The sequence below is a fragment of the Hippopotamus amphibius genome, chromosome X, assembly GCF_030028045.1.
Source record: "Hippopotamus amphibius kiboko isolate mHipAmp2 chromosome X, mHipAmp2.hap2, whole genome shotgun sequence".
NCBI lineage: Eukaryota > Metazoa > Chordata > Mammalia > Artiodactyla > Hippopotamidae > Hippopotamus > Hippopotamus amphibius.
Genome location: NC_080203.1, coordinates 122,926,255 through 122,952,365, shown reverse-complemented (window position 1 = coordinate 122,952,365; position 26,111 = coordinate 122,926,255). Strand labels below are relative to the sequence as shown.

Here is a 26,111-nt window from a genome sequence, read left to right as displayed (position 1 = left end):
AGTTAGAACTAGAGACTGGAGAAGGGTAAGATAAGTTTGAAACAGCTACTGGGGTGAACTGGGGAGTATGCTAACAGTCTTTGAAAGCAATGAATTAAAGGCCCAGTGTGTATGGCCTGTCCACTTGAGAAAGTGGAGTACTGTCGGTGCTTTTCACTCCCTATTTCAAGTCCTAATTAACAAGGCACATGCCCTATGGTTTAAGAGTCTTACAAGCACTCATTAAGGGAGAAATCACAAATACAATAACCATTGTACTTGAATGGAGCACAGACTCTTTTTTATTCTTTACAGACTATCTATTTAACTTTGCAAGTGCTGCTACAAAAAAGATAACTGAATCAGTTGCTGAAACAGCACAAACAATAAAGAAATCAGTAGAAGAAGGAAAGATAGATGACATCATTGATAAGGTACATTTAAATATCTTTTGGAAATAGAAGTTTGTGAAATTCATTAGCAGCTAATATAGTCGTCCCTTCTTCTTATGAAATTTATTTATCCAAGTAGGATATCATATTCTGATAAAAATGTTGTTGAGATTCCTAGGGTTTTTTTCTCTCCTTTTGTATAGTAAGTAGCTATAAGTTACCTAATTTAAATAACCTTTGTTTTTATTTTAATATATTCTAAAATACATTGGTACTTTGGGGTAATACTAAGCTTTTCATATTGTGAGTTTCGTTTTCAACTATAACCATTTCAGAATGCATTTATGCCTTTGCATCATTCAGGTAAGTTTTAAAAGTCCTAGACCAGTAGAAACAACCCTTTTAAGACTAGGGAGTGAGTTTGTTCATTTTTTGCAGTGGTAGGGTACAGGCCTAGGGCATTTCATTTATGTTAGTAACTATTTGAGGAGGTCATCAATTAAACTTTAGATAGCTTGTTATTTAGATTTTTCATTGTGTGTACTATTTGTTAGAATGAGATTTGACCTGTCTTTTATTGTTTTATGGAATGACACAAAAATTCAGTTTTAAACTCATTTTATTTTTGCATTTGAAAAGATCATCTGTCATAAAGGCAGTTGAACAGTTAGAGATCAAAAATGTTGAAGATCCCCTCTTATTGGAGAAGGGAAGAAGTATCACTTTTTTACTCTCTTTATTTGAAGAAAGTGAATAAAATGTCTCAAATAGACTTCACAAATCTTGAATGTAATTCTTATCCAATAATACACTTTTAAAAGTAATGTAACTATATGTATTTTTTAACAGACAATTATAGGAGATTTTCAGAAGGAACAGAAAAAATTTGTTGAGGAGCAGCATACCAAAAAATCAGGTATGGTATAGGTTTGGGGTTTTTTTGGTTTGTTTTTTTCTTTTTTTTCTTTTTTTTTTTTAATTAATTAATTAATTTATTTATTTATTGGCTGCGTGGCATGTGGGATCTTAGTTCCCTGACCAGGGATCAAACCTGCGCCCCTTGCATTGGAAGCGCAGAGTCTTAACCACTGGACCACCAGGGAAGTGCCTGGTATAGGTTTATACATGACTTACTCACCTGCCAAATTTTACTGAACACCGGTTATGTGCTAGACACATCGCTAAGGCTCTGAGAATACAAAAATGTCTAAGTTAGGCCCCCATCCTTCAGGTAGCACAAAGACTAGTGGGGACAAACCTATAAACCTCAGGGTTTAAAGGAAGGAGGAAAATTGTTCCCGGCGGCTAGGATGGTGGGTGAGGTAGCCCTTCTGGGGAGCTGGCTCTGAAGGAGAGTAAGCTTTCATTTCTCACTTTATCACATATCCAGCACAGTGTCTGATGTACACCTAATAGGCACTTAGCAAATGTTGGCTCGCTTCCCATCCTGGTCAGAAAGAAAAACGAAAGAGCTTTCCAGGGAAGTAACAGAGGGCCGTGAAAAGTCACAGGAAGTTTGGGAACTTACTCAATACACTTCTTTACTGACAAATGCTTTTTTAAATGTTTGCGGTTGCAATCTCAAAATGCCTGCTTTTACTTTTTGGTGGTGCTCAGACACAAAACTGGCCTCATGTCTTTGAATGTGGCAAAAGTAGTGTAAAATACTTTGGTTGGTTTGAGCAGTACCACAAATTCAAAAAGAACTAGTTAGTCCTGTGGTGAGTTCCCAAGTCAGATATTGTTGCCCCTAGGTACTCAAAAGTGGGAAGCAGCTCTTTGGGACAAATAAACTACTGTACAGGTGAGCAGTAGTTTATTTGTCCCAAAGAGCTGCTTTGTGGGGAGCAGTAAAGCTGACCCTGGCTCATGGACTTGGTATTGGAGCTAGTTGGTGCCTCTGAGATGGGAACTGTGGAGGGAGTGGGGGTGAACGGTTTGGAGGCAGATTCACTTTTTTTTTTCATGGAATGAAAGGTTCTTTAAATTCTTTGGTGCTTTACAATTTTCAAAAGTTTCACACACATGATTTTGTGTAATCCCATAATTAGCTGTTTTTTACCCCCTTCTCCTATATTGCCCCCCCCCCACTGGTAACCACTAGTTTGTTCTCTATATCTGTCTGCTTCTTTTTTGTTATATTCACTAGTTTGTTGTAATTTTTAGATTCCACATATAAGTGATATCATACAGTGTTTGTCTTTCTCTGTCTGACTTATTTCACTCAGCATAATGCCCTCCATGTCCATCCATGTTGCTGCAAACGGTAAATTTTCATTCTTTATGGCTGGTTAGTATTCCATTGTGTGTGTGTGTGTGTGTGTGTGTACACATATATATACATATGTATATACACCACATCTTCTTTATCCATTCATCTGTCGATGGACAACTTAGGTTGCTTCTATGTCTTGACTATTGTAAATAGTGCTGCTATGAACATAGGGGTGCATGTATCTTTTTGAATTAGTGTTTTTGTTTTTTTCAAATATATACCCAGGAATGGAATTGCTTGAGGTGCTTATTAGATATCTGGTGAGAGAGACACGTACAAAGTCAAGGAAGGGAACAAAGGCGGTATATTGGGAAAAGCCGTTCCTTGGTCACACTAGCCATATTTTAAGTGCCCAGTCACCACAAAGGGCAAGTGGCTTCCATATTGGACAGTGCAGATATAGAGCATTTCCATCACTGCAGAAAGTTCTGTTGGTCAGCACTGCTTTAAATTAATGGAATGGGGTTCAGCAGCAGTTTAGTCTTGTTTGAAGCGTGGAGGAGAATTCTGTCTGCTGATGCAGATTGTTAGTCAATAGTCATGTGAAAACCATGCGAGTAGGTGAGCTCCTCAATGGAGAGTGCTGAGTAGAGATCTACAGCGTTGCGGGGTGGGGGTGGGGGGGTGGAATGAAAGAAATCGGCAGTTTCTGAGAGCCTGCTGGACACTTTATATATAACATCTCCTTTACTAAAAGGAATGATCAGCAGGGTTGTCATTTGCTGAAGGTTGCTCAGCTAGTAAGTAATGAAACATATCTGCTGTAAAAACCAGTGCCCATTTACTTGAGAGAACAGCTAGGAGAGAGAAGCAATGGAAGCACAGAGAGGAAAGAATGGCAAGGAAAGTGAAGTCAGGTGAGGTCCATTTACAGTGACCATGAGATGCACATGCATCTCTTCACTTAGCGACCATAGTAACTCCCTGAAGTACTTCCTGTTACCTCCATTTTCCAGGTAAGGAAACTGGCCTGGAGAGCAAAGAACTAAGAAGTATCCATGGGGTTGGACAACCAGGGGGTTATTGGTCACCCTGAAAAGAGCCATCTTAGAGGAATGGGGAGGTGGGGGTGTTTCATCCATACCAGTAGCTTGGGCCTTGGCAGGACCTCATTATTCTAGCATAAGTGGCATGAGGAGGGGCTGCCCAAGGTGAATAGACTTAAAATGGAGGCCAAAATGTTAAACAGTGTAAGAAAAAAGTTTTGAAGGGGCTTTACCCTAACTTTTTAAAAAGTATGAGAATATGTTGATTTTATCTTATAATTAACAGGATTTGAATTATAATTACCACCATTTGCTTGTTTAGGATGAGCCAAAGAATGAACCTGATGTCTGTCCATGGGTCCATCCATCTATCCATCCATACATACAGATACCTTTTCCATCAGTTGGTACCCAATAGGATATCTCTTCCATTTAACTTTTTTTTTTTTACACTAACCAACAGGTTTTATTTTTCATTTCCCCAAAACACTAAAATAGCATACAGCATAGTAACTTAGCACACAAGAGAAACTGATAGATGCAATCGATAATTCTGAAAACGGTTAAGCCTTACTTTGGGACTCCTTAAAAATATACAACTTCATGTGTCTTTTATCAAAGTTATTGACACACAACAAAATGATTTATCTTAGAAAAAAAAACCCTTACTGTAAGAGATACCTTGACTCCTAGAAACTGGAAACCTGCTCTAAGGGAAACACTTGATTTCTTTCTATAACTGAGCCCCTGGAGCAGATAGGCTCAAGCTCATTTTTTATTCTGAGTAACACTGCTAGGGTTCCTAGTTTGAGAAAAGGTTATCTAAAGGTAAGGTTAATATTGCAACTTTCACCATAGGGCCTCCATTTAAATTGCATGTCAAGTGGAAGGAGAGGGATGTGAGAAAAGAAATTAGATTTTGCTCAAATTATTCTACAAAATGCAGAAGTGGTAACAGCTTATCAACAACCCAGCCTGACTCAGAGCAAGCACAGCAGGGTTGATTTTACAAATATCTACTTCCATTAGATGGTCAGAGACAATCTGGAGAGACCATATCTGGGACAGTAGCCCTTTAGGATGGATGTTGAAGGTAAATTAAAACCTTCCTGTTAAATCTTTCAATTCTAATCTGCTGTTTATGTGGGATGTATCAATATTCTCCTTGACATGGCTTCCCAACCCTGAATGTCTTTCGAGCACAATTTAAAACTCAAAAATTTCCTTCTGTATCGACCAGCTTTCAATTCCACTGACTTTAAAGTCTGTCTGGTCGTACAAACCAAAGCAGGAGCTTCAGGGCTGCACCATGTGCATCCAGACTTAATGCAAAAGAAATCATTTTAGGACAACTTTTAAAATTAATCTCACTATTTTTATTGTTCTGCCTGTACCTTAACTACGGCATAACAGATCTGCTAATTCAGAAGCATGTAGAGCCAGTAACGCCAGTGTTATCTGCAGGTCATCTGACATACTTTTTACATGTGAAAGCATTTTCTTGTATTCTACTCTTTGCTCTGAAAACATGGGCTTTGAATGGCCAGGGAGAACACATTTTGTCTCATCATTCAAGAATATTTGGGGATGGGCGTGCAGCAGTGTAGACAGGATGGAACGCAGGCAAGAGGGATCCAACGCAGAGTCCAGCTTCTCCGGAAGAGCACTTGGTGGTTCATCCTCAGAAATCCCCATTTCTGACCATTTCTGACGGCATGGTAGTCCTGACCCCTAAGGCTCTCCTTTCTGGCTCCATCCTCCGTGGCTGTCAGTGGCCCTGGGCCCTCCTCCCCGCCAGTCCCTCCCCCGAGTTTCCCCGACGCACAGGACACCCCAGCAAAACGCTCTCCTGCGGGAGCAAAGAGCAGACCCACAGTCCCACTCTGAGCAGCCGCTGAAGCTGAATTTCTCCATATTGATTCTTGCAAATATGGAAGCACTTTGTTGCCATCGTGAAGCAAGAGGCTGACCTCACTCTGATCATTTTTCATTTCCAGCGATAACTCCTCGTTTTGTGAATTTCCATGTGCATCACCCACAAGCTTATTCACCCTGGAGGTGACAGCTGGTGGGCAAGGGCTCTCCTCCCGCCTTCTCTCACACAACAATTCTCTGCACAGCAGTCCGTCCCAGTCGTTGCCCGTTCCCTTCTCTTCCGCGAGGCGGGTGCTGAGACGGCCCCCGCCGTCCCTCATGCTGTGCGCTCTCACACCCTGAGCCCCAGGACACGCCCGTCAGTCCGCGGAAGGCCTTCAATGGATCTCAATGTGAACCTGCACGCGGACGTTGAGCATCGTGGAAGCCACGATGTAGAGGTAGGGGAAGTTGATGCGCAACCGCCAGGCCGGGTCGAAGAAGATGAGCAGCGTGCGGGTCAGCCCCTTGCAGAAGACCCCATAGGAGCAGGCGGCGGCCGAGCGCGACAGCCGGACAGCTGGACAGCCAGGCCCGACAGAGCCGCGGCCATATGGACCGCCGCCCGCCCGCGCGCCGCCCGGCGCTCCGAAGCCCGCCCTCCCTCCTGGCGCCGCGACGCCCCCGGGCCTCCGCCCCGGCCGCTGGCCCCGCGCTGACGGAGCGAAGGAGGCGGCAGCGAGGCCGGCGGGCCGCGGAGAGGGCAGTCCGCGCGTCACGCTCAGGGAAGCGCCTCCGAGAGCCGCGCGTTTAACTTTTGAAGGATAGTAGTAAAAGGCACTATTTCTGCAAAAATACGAGGACCCTCTGTGTGTCTGTCTTCTGTCCTGACCACGCACCTCCACAGCCTTAGCCTTGCCCTCTTGCCCTCCTGCCTTGCTCCAGGCTCAGACAGAAGAGCTGCTCAGATGAGCTGGGCCCTTGTTAGTTTTGTCCCCACTCTTTTATGCTTGCTGCTCCCTCTGAATGTCCTGCACGCACACGCACGTGCACACACACACACACACCTGCCCAGCAGGCCCTGAGACTCCCAGGTCACCACAAAAACCCTATGGGACTCACCTGTCCAGGGGGTTGCTGTTTGTCGTCTGGCATCACACTCCTGCTGAGCTGTAGTCATCTCTTTCTTGCGAGCAGGCTGGGTGTTCATCGTCTTCGCATCCCCAGCTCTTTGCTCCTGAAGACTTAATGGCGGATTTGATCCCAGGCCTTTTGTTTACTGCCTCCAATTTGCCCGTTTCTTTTTTCACTTACTTTCACTCCTAACAACCCTTTTCTCAGTTCCTAAGCCCTTATCTTGCAACCTCCTTATCCCCTTTTGTCATGAATCAAGTACAGTAACTTTTTATAAAGGCTTTTTATTTGGAAATAATCTCCATTTACAGAAAAATTACAATAAAAGTAGTACAGAGAATACCCGTACACCCTCCACCTAGACTGTGAAAGTTATAGTCCCTTTGCCTTATCATTTACGTCCTCTCCCTCACTCTGCGTGTCTTTTTCTTCTTTTCCATTTAATGTGCATTTCCTAAGAATTAGGGGTATTCTCTTACACAATCACCAATGGTACAGTTACCAGCTTTAGGAAATTTAACACTGATAGAATGTTCATAGTCTGATTTTGTCACTTGACCCAGTAATGTCCTTCATACGTTTTCCCCCTCAATACAGCATCCAGTCCTGGGTACACTACTGTACTTTTTGTCATGTCTCTTAACCTCGTATGATCTGGAACATTTCCACAGCCTTTCTTGGTCTTTTATGACATTAATGTTTTTGAAGAATACTCTTCCCCCCTCCTTTTTTTAAATAGACCATTCCTCATTTGGGCTTTGTCTGATATTTCCTCATGATTAGATTCAGGTTAATCATTCTTGGCCACAATACTACATAGATGATGATGTCCTTCTCAGCATATCGCATCTGGAGGCCCACCGTGGCCATCTCTCCCCCGTGAGTGATGTTGATTTTGGTCACTTGATCAAGGCATTGTCCAATTTTTCCATTGTATAATTCAAGTAATTTTTTACCAGATGCATACGTGCATAAGATTCATACTTTTAAGTCCAAGGATTGGACTTCCTAGGTGGCGCAGTGGTAAAGAATCTGCCTGCCAATGCAGGGGACACAGGTTCAAACCCTGCCCTGGGAAGATTCCACGTGCCACAGAGCAACTAAGCCCGTGAGCCACAACTACTGAGCCCATGTGCCGCAACTATTGAAGCCCAAGCGCCTAGGGCCCGTGCTCCACAACAAGAGAAGGCACTACAATGAGGAGCCTGCGCACCACAATGAAGAGTAGCTCCCGCTCGCAGCAACTAGAGAAAGCCCGTGTGCAGCAACGAAGACCCAACACAGCCAATAAAATAAATAAAATAAATAAGTTTATAAAAAAAAGATAATTATAAAAAAAAGTCTGAGGATTATGATGAATGGTTATATTTGGAACTTAGTAAATTGCTAAAATGGTTATGTGGAAACTTTCTCGTTCTTTCAATCCACAGATCTGAGTGTAACCCTTGTAACCTGTTTTTTCTTCTTTGCGGTTAAAAACCTTTTAGAAGCAGCAGTGCCACCTTGGGTTGATAGTAATGATGAAGAAACAATTCAACAACAAATCTTGGCCCTCTCAGCTGTAAGTATCTTGTGATACCCTGTATAGAAGTACTGGCTTCCTCTCATGACTTTATCCTTAGCAGAATGTGTTTCTTCTATACAATTTAAAAAATATTTTGAGATGTTAGGAATGTACACATCAACTTTCACTATTTTTTTTCACTGACTTTAGATTTGCTTTCTTCTTAATTAGTTTTCTCTTATTGGAAAAGTCTAGCCTAATTACACAAAATAATTCTTTCAGCCTTAAAAGGATTCTTTTATGTTATTAAGACAATCTTTGGAGATGTGCTATCATGAAATTTCTAGGCAGCATTCTAATTCTTCTGAATGAAATGATTGTATTCTAAATTTTCTCTTTAACTACTGTATGTATTTGTTTGAAACTGAAATTGAAAGAAAGAAAATTCCATATGCCGCGCCACAAAATGTTCTCTCGGGACTTCAGAGGGAACGGAGCCATACCAAACAATCGTGTAGCACCTGACAGTTTCAGGAAGCACTTTCTCACACGTTTTCTCTGTTGAACCTCATGGTATGTCTGTGAGGTGGGTGGGGGCTTTTATCACCACTGTGCAGGTGTGGGGATTGGGCTCTCAGATATGACCCTTACTTTTTTTTTTTTTTGGCCATGCGGCATGTAGGACCTTAGTTCCCCAACCAGGGATCAAACCCACGCCCCCTCCACTGGACCACCAGGGAAGTCCCTGACCCTCATTTGTCTGTGTCTCCACCGGGCTGTGGACTCTCAGCAGAGGCTGACTGATCTCTGTCCCCAGCACCCAGCATCCTGCCTGGCAAGGGATGCAGCAAATAAGGCTTTTTACTATATCAGTGGTTTTCGAGCTTTATTTTTAACCCACTCCTTTTTTTTTTTTTAAACCAAAGTCATAAATGGAACCTTGGTCTAGAAAACAAACAAATGTAGAGTTAGGTTTTTCCTCCCTTCCACTACCCAAGAGCATTTTAAGGTTTTTTTCTTCCCATTAGTAAATCCTTAAAGGCATTAGCATCCAATTCCGAGTTCATTGTGGACACCATGTATTTTGTTTACCATGTTAGAGCCAAACTTGACACTGACATCACACAGTGATTATTTATCCCCAGAAGGAAGTTTTAACAGTGAGACTCAGTGTCTTTTGAGGGTAAATGTCAGATACCAACCAAGTCCTCACAGTTCCTCTGTCCCCATACCTGTCCCTCTCCTCATCTTCTCCATCTCAGAATAAGACACCAGTTATCCATCATTTTTTTCTACAGGAGTCTTTCTTGAATCCTGCCCACCCGCCCACCCCACCCCACCCCCGCCGCTTCCTGACAGTGCTGTGTTAGGAGCATAGCTGTAGTCACCTTCACTGCTGTCACCATGGCCCTGGTGCCATCGTCTCCTGCCTGAGGCATCCTGACTGTTGTCCCCTCCTTGCCCCTTTCCAGTACAGGTGGATCTCAGCAGCCAGAGGAGTCTATTTATGGTGAACACACTTCGTGTCACTCTCCTACACAGACCTTTTAATGGCGTCTCATCTCTCGTAGACTAAGATCTAAACTCCGTCCTCTGGCTTCTGAGGCCCCTGGCTTTGCACACTGCTCCCACGTGCCCCACTGGCCTGACTGCCAGCACTCCAGCCACTGTTGATTTCTGATGTCCAACTAGATCAAGCTTTGTCCTGCTTTAGTGCCTTGTGTTTGCTGTCCCCTCTTCCTGGAAACCCACTGTGCACCATTCCACAAGATCTCAGCTCAGATGACATCTCCTAGAGGCCTTCCCTCACCACCCTTTCAGCCCTGCCTTCCGGTTATGCCAGCTCATAGCCCTGGCAGTCTAAACCCTTGTGTCTCTCTTCACGCTTCACCACCCCCAACTGGAATGTAAGTGCCACGAAGTCAGGGACTCCATTTGCGCTGTGCCTGCCGAGCAGGTGGCATGGAGCCTGGAGCATAGCAGGTGCCAAGTGAGCATCTGCCAAAGAAATGACGCAGTGAACGCTGCACCCAGGCACGCCTACGGGAGAGCCCCCGAGATTTTGGCATGACCCGGAGGCTTTGCAACAGCCTTCAATCCATCCTTTACAGTGGCTGCTGAATGTGTTAAGGGATAGATTAAATTGCTGTCATAGATCCTAAAACACAGTGGATTAAATAAGCTGTGAGTTTCTCTCCCTCCCTTCTTCCCCTCACAGTCAGTCCAGAGGTAGGTGGTCTCAGTAGGTGTGCTTTGCCCCATGACGTCACTTAGAGACCTAAGTTCTTCTTGTCTTACTCCTAGCCCAGGGCAGCCCCTAGGACGTTGTCTGTCTTCCAGAAGGTGAAGGCAGTTCCTCGTGACCACGACTGTGTTCCAGCCTGTGGGAACCAGGAAAAAAGTGGCTGTGGCAGACCATTTGAAGGACGAGACCCACAAACTGCACTTTTCAATCAGGCCCACATCCCTCTGGCAGCTTGGACACAGCCACCCCTGGACAGCAGGGAGCCTGGGAAATCCGGTCTCTGGCTGTATGGCCATATGCCCAGCTGGAATTCGAGTTGTGATCCTGAAAGAAAGGGAGGAAGCAATAGATGCTGGGAGACGGTTAGCAGTCTCTGCCGGAGTCGCCTGACATTCTCTAAGTGTTTGGGACACTTCAGAGTGTATAACAGAGTAACCCTTTAAGCTCTATTTATGTTACTTTTTTTAAATTTATTTATTTTGGCTGTGCCAGGTCTTAGTTGCGGCACACGGGCTCTTGGTTGCGGCATGCATGTGGGATCTAATTCCCCGACCAGGGATCCAATCCAGGCCCCCTGCATTGGGAGCATGGAGTCCTACCCCCTGGACCACAGGGAAGTCCCTAAGCTCTTTGTATTGGGGGCCACAGAGGGCCACATAATACATGGATAGAAGTTGATAATACATTTGTCATTAGAGATGTGTAAGAACTCAATTCAGCAAACTGAATTTAGTAACTGCTCTAAGCCAAGCCTTCTCCTAGGACTTGAGATAAATGAGATCCACCCTGCAGAAGCCTGTAGGCTTGCTAGAGAGCTGCTCGATGAACGCGCATACAGGATTATTCCCTGGAATGAGGAATGTAATATGGGACGCTGAGGACATGCAGCGAGAGGAACATTTCATTTATTTTGGAGCAGGAAAAGGATGATTCCCAAGGAAGCTTCCCAGAAATGATGACACTGGAGCTGAGTTGAGTCTTAGGAGGGTGTGTGGATGTTTGGGGGATGTGGGGCCGGGTTTGGCATTCAGGTAGGGGGTATTGCAAGCATTTGTATATGACTGGACTGTAGGATGCAGGTGAAGAAGTAGATAGGCGGAGATCATGAGGACCTTATCATACCATTCTGATAAGTTTAGGTTTAATCTTAAAGGCAGCAAGGAGTCATTGAAGGATTGTAAGTCGTAGGTAAAATATATGTTTTTCTTGGGGCGGGAGAAATGGGACTGGAAACAGGTGCCCATTAGGAGGCTGCTGTAGAAACCCAAGTGAAACATGATTGGGGCAACTTCAGGCTTTGAAATGTTTACATCAGAAGGTAAAATAACTAAAATCCATTTAGGAACTAAATTCCCTGGAGGTCCAGTGGTTAGGATTCCATGTTTTCACTGCCAAGGGCCTGGGTTCAGTCCCTGGTTAGGGAACTCAGATCCCACAAGCTGTGCGGCACAACCAAAAAATAATAATAAAATCCATTTAGGCTCAGAATTGTTCTTGTTTTATTAATGTAGGAATTCTTAGAAACTGAAAATATTGTTAAAATTCAACATGAGCAAAATGAGATAAAACTGACGTTGTTAGTAGCTGTGTAAACTGCTACAAACTCCTGGAGGAGAGTTTGGGCAATATGTGTCGATCATACTCTTGGATTAGAAATCCCACTTCCAGGAATTTAGTCTAAAAAGATCACTTTAGAAGAGAATAAAAACTGTCTGTTTGTAAAGTGATGTTACTTGCAGGGTTCTCTGTAAGGAAAGATTGGAAACAATCTAAATCAAAATAGATTATAGTTTTCCAAGTACAGGTCTTTTACCTCCTTAGTTAGATTTGGTCCTAGGTATTTATTTCATTTTGATGTGGTGGTAAATGGGATTGTTTTCTTAATTTCTCTCTCTGATATTTCATTGTTAGTGTGTAGAAATGCAACAGATTTCTGCATATTAATTTTGTACCTTTCAACCAAATTCATTGATGAGCTCTAGTAGTTTTTTGGTGGTGTCTTTAGGATTTTCTATGTATAGTATCATGTCATCTGCAAACAGTGACAGTTTTACTTCTTCCTTTCCAATTTGGATTCCTTTTGTTTCTTTTTCTTGTCTGATTGTTGTGGCTATGTGGAATAAAAGTGGTGAGATTATTTGTGGTATATTTTTAAAGGAAGATTGATTTTCAGCAGGGCAAGGGGAGCCAGTGATTTCACTTTCCTCCTCTCCCCTCTACAGACGTCCTAGCACTGCGTCTTTTGCCTCAGAAACGTGCAGAAGGCAAAGTCTGTGGGAGTGATCAGCTGAGAGGGTTGTGTGAGAAAGTTGGAAGCACTGCATGAGCCCAGCATGGCAGAACCTGGCTGCCTTGCTGTCCCTGCAGTGTTGCACACCTATGGCAGTGACCATCCTGCTCAGTAAAGCGATCATCCTTGATTAAGATGGACAGAGCCTGGGAGATGTGGAGGCAGCTCATTGAATTTGTGGCTATGCTAGAGTGGGAGCAGTGCTGGACCCAGGAGGGGGAGACTTGGAGTGTCGGGCAGGAGCCCTGGCCCTAACACTAGTGCTCAGCCGAGGTTCGGCAAGTGAACCAACCACGAGCCTCTCCCCTGCCTGCCCGTGGTCTGCGGAGAAGCTGCACTGTGTCTTTCTCAGTCACCATCGCACTCCCAGGCCCTTGGGGCAGGGACTGACCTGTGGAGCTTAGCAGAGTTGTCAGGCAGAGCCTGGGCCTGCACGTTCCATCAAGAGGTGTGGGACAGAAGTATGGTTTGTGCTTGCTTGAGAAATGAGTTTGGTCATGGGTTTCACTTTTCTGATATGACCACCGTGGTTAGCTGACTCCAACTTTGGGTTAGAATGTTTCTAAGATTATTTACACTAGTTTTCACATACTGTAACAGAAGTGTTTTCATATGATTTCAAATGATGAAATTTCAACAAATTACAGGTTGAATTTCCTCGCCTCCCATGATGTTCTCTGCAGTTGAAACTGTTAAAGAATATGTGAAAGGATTGATCGTTCTCCACTCTAAGGCAAGCAGGTTAATGACAGCTCAATGCACTTTGTGGCTAAAACATCTAGCAGAATTCAGTGTGTCAGATCAGCAATGTGTTGTTACTTATTAATTGCAGCCCATGTTTTTCCTCTTTTTATCAAAGGACAAGAGGAACTTCCTTCGTGACCCTCCAGCCGGCGTACAGTTTAACTTTGACTTTGATCAGATGTACCCTGTCGCCCTGGTCATGCTCCAAGAGGACGAGCTCCTGAGCAGGATGAGATTTGCCCTTGTTCCTAAACTGTAAGCAGTGGGCTCTTGAGCCAGAGCGGCATGTGTGACCCTAGTCATGTACCAGGTGTCGGGGAAGAAGCATGAGATGGGGGCCAGGATGCTCTCAGACGCTCTTCGTGAAAACGGGCCCTGCAGCCCTCCAGCAGCACCCTCCTCATCCCATGCCCCCACACAGGGTGCTGTAGAATCATCCCTCAGGGTGGACTTTTTGGGAGTTTTGGGGTCCAGATGAGATGTGCTCTTTTATCCCCAGTTAGAAGGTAGAATGAATTTTCATATAAACACAACAGATGTGCCTGTGCCCTCCTGAATAAAATTAAGGTCTCCGAGGCCCTTCACAACCTGACCACTGCCTTTCTTCCGCTCAGGCTCCGCTGTCTGGCAGCGGCGGTCTCGTTCTCCTTCCCACCCGAGGCGTCTCCCCCCGCAGATCTCTGCTTGTCCATGAAGCTCCAGCACATGCATCTGTGACATGGCCATCAGCTGAGGCCTCCTCCCTTCCCCTCTGCCACCACAGGTTCTTTCCTCACCTTTCCTAATTCCAGTGCCTTCTTTTAAATCTGCCCCATTTTTAAAGTCAGTGGTCTTTGGTGTCCCGTGACTGTTCCTGTTTTAGGACTCTCTCTTGTTGTATGATGCAGTATTCTACTGTTTTCTGAGGACATGAAATCTGGCTTTCTTGAGATGCCCTTTTCACCATGCTCTTTCTCTGCATCTAGGCTTTGGGCTCTGTGGTTCACGCTGCAGGCATTTCTTACCCGTCCTCTGGGCTGCGTGCTCTCCCAGGCCGTCTGGGCAGGGCAGCTCAGTAGCCGTGGGCCGGGTGGCTTCCCCCCACCCAGGACTCCTCAGCCTCTGGCCTGGCTGTAGGCCGAACAATGGGGAGAGCCTGAGCCCTGCAGCTTCAGTACAGCCAGGCACCCCCACTCTCAGCTGCACCAGCTGTCCCTGAGCACAGAGCCCTGGGCTCCCAGCCTCTGCCTGAGGAAGCGCAGTCCCTTTCCGTCTCACCACTCCTTTGGGGCCTCGGCACGAGCCTTCAGAGCCGCCTGGCGCCTCCCGTCCCTGGCCCCTTCCTCGGCTCTTTCTGTGCTTCTGCCTGATCAAAGGGACTGCTTCTCGTTTGCTACTCTGCCTGCAGGCAGCCAGGCGCAGCTTTGTCTGGTGTACAGAGTAGCTTACTGTTTGCCCATCAACTTTTCAGCCTCCACTATATTTTTCTTGCCAGTTTCCTTTGTCATTGTGAGTTTTATCTACTTAATTCTCTTTCTGTTATTTTAGTGGTGATTTCAGAGGGAGCACAGCTAAACACGTGTTCATTTGTTATGTTTAGCTGGCCACATAGGGGTTCTAACAAATATTTGCTAGACTTTTGTTTCACATAACAGCACAGATCTTCCATCTATGAGAGGGTACTTCGGAAGTGTTCTTCCAGACTTGGAACAACAGTTACATCGAATTTTTTTCTTTTTAACTTTTTGGTGAAACGTCTCTGCATAATAACATACAGGTGGTGAATTTCTACAGTTCTCCCCCACCCTCCCAAAAGAAAAGTATGTGTTCCGTGGCTAAAATCTCATTACAAATTTAATCCTTAGACCGTGTATAAAATAGCTATATTTCATTAAGGATATAAAACATTTTACCACTGATCTATTTTTTACTATTCTCACAAAACTCTGAATAATTCATATGTTTATGTCTGTCTGACACTCTTTCATCTCAGGCTCTTGGGTCAGACCTCTTGTGAATAACTGCCTTTGAGAGAAGAGTGGCAAAGTTCTGGGGTCAGATGCGCTCCCGCAACTCAAAAACCATTCGAATCACCCCAAGCCCCACGGTAGGCTCTCTGCTGGCTTCCCGGGACTGTCCAGAGGCCCTAGGTGCTGGGACATGTGGCCTGGGGTGCTCGCGGCAGGTGTGGAGTTTTGGTTATTGCCAATTCTGTACTCCCTCTCACTGCTGACAGAAATTTTAGATTTCTTTTAAGCTTTGGAGAGTTGATATTTGGCAAATAGTATTTTTGTTTTGTCGCCAGCTACGAAAACTGCCCATTGAATAATATAACTCCAGTTTCCTACTGCTTATTCTGTTAGGGATGATTTAGACATTAGGGTTATTTTTCATGAGTCTGTGTGTGTTAGAAATATTCACTAAAGTATTTATGGATGAAAGGACATGACCTCTGGCATTGCCTTAAAATATTCCAACCCCACTCAAAGCAAAGCACGTCTGCAGGGGAGGGAGCATAGATTTTGAAACACGGTTGGCAAAATGCTGGTAAGTGTTGAAGTTAGGTCACAGGTACGTGAGGGTTCATTGTTCTAGTCTCTCTACTTTTGTTGAAATTTCCGTATTAAAACAAAAATGAGCCATCACATACAAATATAAGACTTCTGGACTTTTCCTTCCAGACATACAGAAGTGCAACTTTGATTATTTGAGACACTTTTTCTGAATAGAAACCATCATTAACCAGGAACAATTTAGAAAACAAAACAAAACAAATGCTTGCTCTGTATTTCAAAATGCCTTTTAGTGTGTTACCACTTCCCTGTGACAGCAGTGCTAGCACAACACAAGGTCCTGCTGGTGTTACAGGCACCCTCTGAGGCCTTCCCACTGAAGACAGTAGGGAAGTCACAAGTCTTTCCAGCCTCAAGCTGTGACATATGCCCATTGTTTCCCAGGTGTTCACTGCACACTCATGCTTTAAGAAAGTCAATGAAAGCATATGTGGTCAGATAAATGTTTGGATGTTGCTACAGTCGATGTATTTCTTTATCGTAGGACTTCTTGGAACCTTTAGTATGTCATCTGCTTTGTGACTCTCTCCAGAGGGTAACCGAATATCTCTGCAGTGTGCCTCTGTGATTACTTCCTCTTACATCAAGAGGGAGAGACTCTGGAAAACAGAACAGTCCAGATGTTATTAAGAGAGCAAACATTGCCCATGATCCACTGTAGAGAGATCGTATACCTGTTCCATTTTAGACATTTCACAGAGCTCAGAATGAAAACTGACCTTGAAAATATTCAGGCAGCCCACTACCTCCTGGGAAGGCTAATCTCAGTTTTGTATAGCTGTGATGTTATGGTTTAAGACACTTGATCGTATCTGGGTAAACAGCCTTAGTTCCTTCATTTGTTCCCCAGGTGTCCTAGTCTCTGTACCCCCTCACCATCCAAGGGATTAACCTGTGAAAGTGAGTTCCCCGTAGTGAATATGATGTGCTGTCTCATTGCAGAACAGTACACCATAGTGTGTCTTGTTGCTTTTTAATGCAGCCTAAGATTTCCTTAGCTCTTCCAGCAGCTGTAGCATACTACTGTTTGCACAGCTAAACTTGTGGTCATCTGTGACCCTTTATGAATCATTGTTAAGTCACGTCTCCCTCCTGCCAATCTACTTTCAAGAGATGTTATAAGAAAAAGACAGTTATGGGAATTCCCTGGTGACCCAGTGGTTAGGACTCAGTGCTTTCACTACCGTGGGCCTGGGTTTGATCCCTGGTCGGGGAACTAAGATCCCCAAAGCCTCAGCTTAGCCAAAAACAAGAAAAGAAAGAAAGAAGAAGACAGTTATAAGGCCACATGATTATGGGAAATGCTGCTGAGTGCATTTTAAGAACTTAACACATAAGAGGTCATTATTCCTGTGACCATCTATTTTGGCTGACAATTTGCCTTATTCACTCCTGAATCCCTCCAGTACCTAGCATAAGGCCTGCTGCATGTGGCACTTGGTAAATATTGGTGGAATTAATTAAAGAAAAGGTGGTTGGTATCTAGCTGCATATCATCTTGTTACCTGGTGTAGCTTGTGTAGATCATCTTGCATTTTGCTTCTGTCACTTAGAAAGCTAGCTTCCTGACGCAGCTTCACCATTCTTAGATGTGACAACCATGTGTTCTGATGTCCTATCTATTGCCAGCCCTATCTTCGTTCACAAACCTGAGTCTCAGTATTTTTTTCTGTTCTCACTGGTTTTCTTCTATTCCTTCAGAGTCTTTTTCTGTCATGCTTTCTTTCTCGACTTTCCCTCCCATTCTAAGAACCTGCATCCCTTCTAGTAAACCAGGGGGTAGAGAGGCATTCTCCTGTCCTTTTGTCATTTCTACTAGCAAAGCATTTTTAGAACATAAAATGAGGCAGAAAAAAAAAATCCGCACATCCTCTGCAGGTCGCCAAAGTCATTCCTTGACTGTCCTTGTTTTGTGTTGTTATTGTTGTTTCTTTGGGAGGGGGTGTTTTTTGTTGACTCGTGTTTTGTCCTCCCACCTTGGAGATTTTTTTAAATTACTCTGAGTTGAGCACAGTCATCAGTGTTTTGTTTTTGTTTTGTTTTCTTTTTGTTTTGTTTTTTTTGAAACAATCACAAACTTATGGAAGGGTCAGAAGTACAGTATAAAGAACTTTTTTTCTGTACCACTTGAGATCTGATACCCCATCACCCCTGAAGCTTTAGTGTGTGTTTCCTACAAACAAGGATTTTCCTACATAACCAGAATGTAACCATCCCACTCAGGAAATGGTCACTTATGCATTATTACTATCTAATTCTCAGACCCTATTCAGGTTTCACCATTTGTCCTAATAATATCCTTTTTAGCAAAAGGATCGACTTCAGACTCACATGCTGCGTTTACAATAGTTTGTGTCTCATCAGTCTCCTTGAGTCTGTTGCATCTTGTCAGGTGACACATATTGCCATTTTGTTCCATTACTGTCTACAGTTTGGTCACTTGATGAAGGCAGTGTCTGCCAGCCTTCTTGCCTATAAAGTTACTCCTTTCTTCTTTGAAATTAACTAATTTCTGGGGAGGTACTTTGAAATTCTGTAAATATCTCATTCCTCTTCAAATTTTCCATGTATTCATGTATTTATGTGTACCTGTATGGACTTGTGGTCCTGTTTTATGCACTGGTTATAATCCATTGCTATTGTTATTTGTTTTGATGCTCACATCATTACCCATTTGCCAGCGGGAGCCCATTCAAGCTGGCTTCCGTGTCCTTTTGACTCATCCCCATTATTCTTTAAGCACTTGCTTCCTGGGGTGAGATTGTCCTCCAGGCTCACCTTGTTCTTCCCCTGCCATAACCCTGGAATTGGCCGTTTATCCAAGGAGTTCTGGCTCCTTTTAGTGGAAAGTGGTGTTTAGAAACCAAAGTCTAAGCATTAGGCATACTCATTGTTATTGGGGTATCACTATTCCTTGGCCTGCCTGCTCAGTGGACAGAGCTTGTGTGCTCATATACACACACATGCACTTGTTTGCATCTCTGTTGAATGAAAACCATGTGTTCACATTGATACTTCACCACAGGGATCATTCTAGAATTTTCCTTTTCCATGATTGTAACTCCCTTTACTGATGGTAAGAAACCTGGTTTCCACTACTTAATATTTTTACTTAAGGAATCACTCCGCTTAGAAGTGACCAATCTTCCTTTTTCACCACCACCCCCTCCCCAGCTTAGACACCCTCCTCTCTCCACTCAGGCTCTCACTCCCCGTTCCAGGCCACCCCCATATGGATACTTACCTTACCCCTCTTGGGCGCCAGCACCCCACCCCAGGCAACTCTAAATGTGCAGCCAAGTTTGAGAACCACTGAGAGTTCTCAGGTTGACTTGCACTTCAGTCTTTTTTTATCAGCCATCTTCCACCTCGTTGCTAATTTATGATTGCTAGCTATTTGCGAGCCACCAAACATTTCCTTTCATAAGGAACAATACCCACAATCCTTTGTTTTCACTGCTTGAAAGCGTTTAATCCTTCAGTAAACAGCAAACAGTTGGTGGAGCCCTGGCTCTGCTTCCAGTCTCCCAGGTTGCCCGTGGTACTTTGACAGCAGTACCCTGTTTTCCTCTGCTGAGGGCAGTGTTGGTATCATTAAAATACCAAGAAACACTGAGGTTGCATTGGTGTTCTATAAACTGTTTTTTGCTGCTGTGGAGAAGATAGCTATTCTCTTTATCCTATTATTCAGCTTTCATTTCGAAAGCAAATGAGAATTTGGTTTGAGCCTCATTCAGATTGGAAAATGTCCCTGCAAATCATCTCTTCCAGTCTCCACTGCAGCAGATAAGCCCCGCCCCACACACATATGCATGCATTCCTAAATGCATTGTTGTTTGTCTTTGAAAGAGTGAAAGAAGAAGTGTTTTGGAGGAACTACTTTTACCGCGTGTCCCTGATTAAGCAGTCCGCCCAGCTCACAGCCCTGGCGGCCCAGCAGCAGGCTGCCGGGAAGGAGGAGAAGAACCACGGCAGAGAGGATGAGTTGCCACTGACAGGTACATTCAGAGAAGACTTCACTCTGCGGGGGAAAAACCTTAGAAGAGTTACTTTAGAAATATTCTTAGAGATTCTTATGAGCTTGTCATCGTGTATATACCAGAAATGTCATCGTCATCTTAGGGAAAGTTCTTTTCTTTCCAGAGAACATACTCAGTCTTCTCTAGTTGCCCTCTCTCTGACCCTGCTCGCCGTCTTCCCCCAGCTTTCTTTTACTTTGCTATCTTTTTCTCGTTCTTCACGTTTTTATTTCTTCCTTTTTATTTCTCCCTCCATCACCAGTCATCTTCCCATCTCTTTCCTTGCCCTTTTTATACCTTCCGTTCTCCACTGACTCAGTTCCCCGTTCTTCGTTTCTCAGTCTTCCATCAGCCTGCTCATTTCCCCTGTACTGTAGTCTGTAGAGCAGAGCTAAGGTAAGATACCCAGCCTGGAGCCACACACCAGTCAGTTACACATGTGACTCTTCCTCATTCTGACAGTTTTACCCTTGGTTGTTGGGGAAAGTGGTTTATAATATCGGCAATGATTTAATACCTGTAATAATCATTAAAATATGTATTTTGTGTCGTATTTTTAATGTTTAATGAGCACCTGCTGTGTATAGGTACCTGTTATAACTGGAGCCTTATCCGTTCATGGAATTTTAAATGATTATACAAAACCGTGTATCCGAAGGCACAGGTTGTACGGACCACTAGGAAGGTACCTGACAGTGCATTAAGGGTCAGGGAAATGTAATGAAGTTGCTTTACACAGTAACATTGGGCATTTTGCATGTAGATGTTAATATGAATCCCAATTGTCTCTCATTATTTAGTGTTTCTTCTTTATTAATTTTATTGGGAAATGCCATGTTACCCGATACTGCCTGTGTATCAAAGTGGGCTTAAGACAGGATTCAGTAAAGACCGTACATGTGGTTAGGTTAAGAAGATAGAAAAAGCACATTTTACTTTGTGCTTTCCAGCATTCATGACAAAAGGAAAACTTGATGAATAACTTAATTCCCATTATTCTAAAAGAAAGAGCAGAACTATTCTTCAATGCATTTTGCTAACACTGAAGTCAAAGTTTATTTTCTGCTGGAAATCTTACATAGGGACATTGCATATGAGGGTTATATATTAAAAATATCCCCAAAAGAAAGAGGTTGAGATGGTTTCATCTGGGTAGTTCTTATAATTGCAGAAAAATGGAAAGCATAACATTAAAAGCTCTTTTCTGTAAATTATTTAGTATAATCATGTTTGTGGATAATTTAGTTGTTGTTATAATATGTATTCAGAATTGAATCATGCAATTCTTGTCTCTTTTATTCTCACTTCTTAGAGGCAGTACGGCCCAAAACGCCACCTGTCGTAATCAAATCTCAGCTTAAAACTCAAGAGGTAATACAGTTTTACATTATACCTAGTAGTTGATGTCTGAAAATGAAGTAACTCTGTGTTAACTGTCTCAGATACCATTTCAAAACTACTTATGAATACGGGTCTTATCTGTTCTGAAGAAGAGGGGTCCGGTATGTGAAGAGTTAAGGGCCTACAGCTGAGACATGAGGCGATTCCCTGCCATCAGTGATTCTAGATGTGCTCATGGGAATCCAAACCATGAGTGAACTAGAGACTCAGGTGGTAGCTCACGTGGTTACCGAGCCAGTGTGCAGGTTCAGAGGTGGAGAGCAGCGACCATCCGACTAGCAGAGGAAGGGAATGAAAATGCGCTTGCGTGAAATTGTGAGAGGACCAGAAACACGAGCTCGAGGCTCTATATGTCGCTTCAAAATCCATTTCCAGAGCTCATTTGTTGCATTTCAGGATGAAGAGGAGATTTCTACCAGCCCAGGTGTTTCTGAGTTTGTCAGTGACGCCTTCGATTCCTGTAACTTAGACCAGGAGGATCTGAGGAAGGAAATGCAGCAGCTGGTGCTGGACAAAAAAGAGGAGGAGACAGTCGCGCTGGAAGGTATAAAACCGACGACGACATAACAGTTCTCCCCAGTGCTAAAGCTGAGCGTAGGAAATGCTCCAGAACTGGGGCGGGGTGGGGGGGCGGGGAAGGTAGTGACTGGGAAAGGGAACATCTGGGCTCGCTCCCCTCGGACCCCTCCTACCACCATCTGTCTTCTGATACTGATGGCTGCTGGCCACCGAGGACGGAAGGCAGTAGCTCGAGCAGTCTGTGCCCTGCCTCCCTTCTTGCTAGTGACGACTGGTAGCAGAGAGCCCACGGAGGGGGCCCTGGGTCAGGATTCACATGGCATTGGCTGGCCATTCTGGGCAAGCTATTCTTTCTCTGAATTCCTGCCCTCGTTGTAATTTGGACCACATAATATTCTTTCATATATTAGTTGTCTTGGCCCCTCAGCTGAATTGTAAGTTCCTCAATGGCAGGTACACCATGTCTTTTTATCCCCTACAGCACCAAACATGGAGCTTAGCACCCAGTAAGCACCTAATATTCGTGAAATTGATGGTTTACTATCCAACACGGTGTCTTTTCCCTTGAGGTCACTGCTATAAACATTTTGAAACATTTGGTTTTTGTTTTCTCTATAGCTACTAATTTTAAGGTTTATTCTTAAAAGATGAAAATGAATTTTAGCTTTCACTTTTTAAGTAGCCAGTTTGTTTTCTGGCTGTTTTATAGCACTACATAGCAGATGCCTTATCCTATATATGTGTATTTGCACACACACGTATATCGAGCGTCCAAGTGGCAAGTTGCAGCTCTAAATCTCAGGTGAAGCCCCACATGAGGGGCCATGCTTTAGCGAGACACCACCTGACTTCAGGTTCTGGTGTCTTTTGCCACTCGTGGCAGACGAGTAAACACTGACTGTGGAGCCCTGCAGATCTGGTTCCATCCATATGTCTGTCACTGTCAAGCTGTGTGACCTTGGGCAACTCTCTTAACCTCTAAGCCTCCATTTCCCCATCTGTCAAATGTGTATAACTGTGTCTCTGGTCCAAGGATTGTTCTAAGGATGAAAAGAGTGATACGCAGAGAGCGCTTAGCCCTAGGCCTGGCCAAGTGAATGCTCGAGAAATGTTAGCTGTTTTTGCTGCCATCATCGACATTGGTAGCGGTAAAAATTAATTTGCGGCCAAATATTAATTGTCAATTATCCATTTAAGTAGAAGGAAAATCAGAGTCCTAGGCAAAGGACAATAACATACAAAATTTACTGACAACATCTGATACCTTTGCTTCTACATTTAATAAATTTATCTTTCTAATCATATTTCTCTTCAGTCACAGTTAAAATCTGTTCAGCTTTTCTGAGCACACACAGTGCTGAAGCCCGAGAGGTAAATATTTCTGTGGTTAGGACTAACACAGGCGATTGTAGTGGACTGCATTATTAAGACCAGTGTTATGAATTCAGAATTTTTTTTTCTCATTTGTTTCTTTTAGAGGATTCTGCAGATTGGGAGAAAGAACTGCAACAGGAACTTCAGGAATACGAAGTGGTGACAGAATCAGAGAAACGAGATGAAAACTGGGATAAGGAAATAGAGAAAATGCTGCAGGAGGAAAATTAGCTGTCTCCTGAAATAAAAGAAGAATCCTTAACATTCTGTAACTGACATTAAATTCTAGATGTTGGCACTCACTGAATCAAAAGGCACAAAAGAGTTTAACTTTATGAAATTCAAAATTATTCTTTTTTCAAGCTGAAACTTGCCTCTTCTGCTTAAAAAGTACATAGGACAGTTATTCTAATAATCAAAAAGGGATGTTTTATGTAACATTTCTTTAATATAAATCTAGTTAGAGATGTTCTTGTAGTCAGTACAGACATCTTTGTGACAGAAACACAAGTAAAATTTTAGACTTGTTTTCCGTGAGGTCAAAATGTAATATATTCTTCAACTGTGGTTTTCTAAACATTTGTACTCGTTGGATTTTTGCTGATACATGTGCGTTAAAGTACCTACTTAATGGATTGATAACTATCAGAATGACCAAACTGTACCAAAGAACTTAAGAGGAAGCACTTTCAGAACTATTTTCTTGCAAGTATTTTCTAAACTTCCATCTGGAAGCCAAAAGATAAAATAATTATATTGATTATAATGATATAAACATCACCCAGTTTGACATTGAGAAATACTGTGGGAAAATATTTGTTTTTCTTTGGGACCTTTTTTTAAAACTATGCCACATTTAATAATGTTTTCCTAAATTTCACATCATGGTTTTTGTAGGAAGCAGGGTCTTTCATCCTTTTAGTATTAATGACTGTCAGAATCCTGTTCACCGTGACGTCTCATGTTGTTTAAATCGTCACTGTGTATAAATGTTTTTGCTTTTTTTGTCTTAAACTGTCAGTCTTTATAAAATCGTGTTCTCTGAGTACAGCTTTTGGAACTTTATTGATCAATCCTGCCTGGATTCCGCTCTACCAGCAGTAGCGTTCATAGAACGTGGTTACTTGAAAAGGACAAATGGCTGAACATCCTAACACTCCACGGCGTTTGCTTCCCGAACCTTTTGGATTTTTCAAAGAGCCTTTATTTCATAAAGGGGAGTAGAATTAAGACAGTTCTTATAAGAAACATGTACTTGCTTGTATTCTTGATTCCATAAAAATTAGTCAATGGTCCTCTGGCAAAGATATAGTCAACAAGAGAACTGGGTGCTTAGGTTTGTAGTTTGGGAAATGCTCCTGTGAAGAAGCCAGACATCCTCAGCTAGATCACCTGGGTTGCAGTCAGTGAAACCACTGATCCCATTGTCAAGAGATTTCCACGTGCGGTGCCACGGTTGCTGATTACTGAGTTAGAGCTCCCGAGGTGGTGTCTGGCAACTTCTGAAATAATCCTATTGAAGGGGAAAGTTTGATAGAGTTTGCTGGAGGGAAATAAATGTGTTACATGTTTTTAAGTAGCTGAAAATCCTACGTGTAAGCAGATCAGAATATGACAATACTTGGCTCTTAGTGTATGTACTAAAATTCTTATCAATGAATGTTGAATAAATATTAAAAAAAAGAAAAGGTTTCAAAGAAAGTAGAAAAATAAAAACCTAAAATGAAAATGGAAATATGTTACAATTGTTGCTGTCAGTTTTACATGCTACTCTTATTGCCTAATAGTGTGTTGCCCTGTGAAAATAAAAGGGTAAAGTAAGATTTTATACACAGCATGAAAATACAGTTAGGCTATAGTTTTATGGATCCATAAGTAGGTGAAATGTTCCGCTGTTGTAAATTATACAAGTAACTGAAGTGTTATTCTTTTTTTTTTTTTCTTTTTCTTTTTTTTTCTTTTTTTGGCCACACTGTGCAGCTTGCGGGATCTCAGTTCCCTGACCAGAGATTGAACCCGGGGCCACAGCGGTGAAATCCCGGAATCCTAACCAGTAGGCCATCAGGGAACACCCTCAAGTGTTATTCTTTTAAAGGGCAAACTAATTTGTAACCTTGTTTGGTGGGAAATTTCTCAGTATTTATTACATGCTTGGGGGGCAGCCAACAAGATATACTGTGCATAAAAACACATAAGCTTCAAGAAACGTTAAAATAGAAGCATAGTTCATCACACTGGAAATTATACCTCACTGCTCAGGGTGTAGCTTGGGAACCCTCAGCCTCTGCCTACCCTGGGAGCTTCATAAAGGGGAATAGAATTCAGGGGTTGGACATGTGGGGGGTCTCAGGCCCCGCCCCAGACCTGCTGGCCCAGACTCTGCACAGGTGCCAAGAGCCCCGGGGATGACAATGGACTCCACGGGTTGAGAGGCGCTGCCCAGTGCACTAATGCGCTCAGGGCAGCAGAACTTTCTGGTGCTTTTTACTTTTTACTCTTCTACTAGAGTCCTCAGGTGACACTGCCTTTCCGGTTGGTGTTACAGGTGCCTCTGCTGTTCCAGTTGTCACCCACTGCCCTTTCCACACGGCCGAATTAAGAGGAATCAAGTTCCCAATGAAACATTATATAAGCTATATCAAAATTTCTATCACATATTTCTTAAAACTGAAAAATAAATTTGTTAAAATTGAATGCACCTAATTTTCATAGTTGAAAAATGTGTATCTTTAAAATGGAGGGGAAAATCTACCAGAAAGCGCAACCGTTTCCAATAATCCAAATTATAGCAGCACATTCAGAGTCCTGTTTTTTTATACCAAAAGCAGTCAAGGAGGTGTTGA

At 43.2% G+C, this 26,111-nt stretch overlaps 1 protein-coding gene and 2 pseudogenes across 1 annotated transcript in view; 1 reads left to right on the top strand and 2 right to left on the bottom strand.

Moving 5' to 3' along the window:
• SYAP1 (synapse associated protein 1) overlaps positions 1-24,300 on the top strand; it is a 30,414-nt gene extending 6,114 nt beyond the window's left edge. Inside the window, exons 2-9 of the mRNA XM_057718088.1 lie at positions 295-413; positions 1,221-1,287; positions 8,108-8,181; positions 13,519-13,658; positions 19,805-19,953; positions 21,287-21,345; positions 21,772-21,919; positions 23,372-24,300. Of these exons, the coding sequence (XP_057574071.1) occupies positions 295-413; positions 1,221-1,287; positions 8,108-8,181; positions 13,519-13,658; positions 19,805-19,953; positions 21,287-21,345; positions 21,772-21,919; positions 23,372-23,499 (884 nt within the window). The 3' untranslated portion in view covers positions 23,500-24,300. The remainder of the gene's footprint in view (positions 1-294; positions 414-1,220; positions 1,288-8,107; positions 8,182-13,518; positions 13,659-19,804; positions 19,954-21,286; positions 21,346-21,771; positions 21,920-23,371) is intronic.
• On the bottom strand, positions 5,028-5,827 carry LOC130842201 (protein FAM220A-like; annotated as a pseudogene).
• On the bottom strand, positions 5,885-6,099 carry LOC130841732 (small integral membrane protein 10-like protein 2A; annotated as a pseudogene).
• Positions 24,301-26,111: the final 1,811 nt, after the last annotated feature.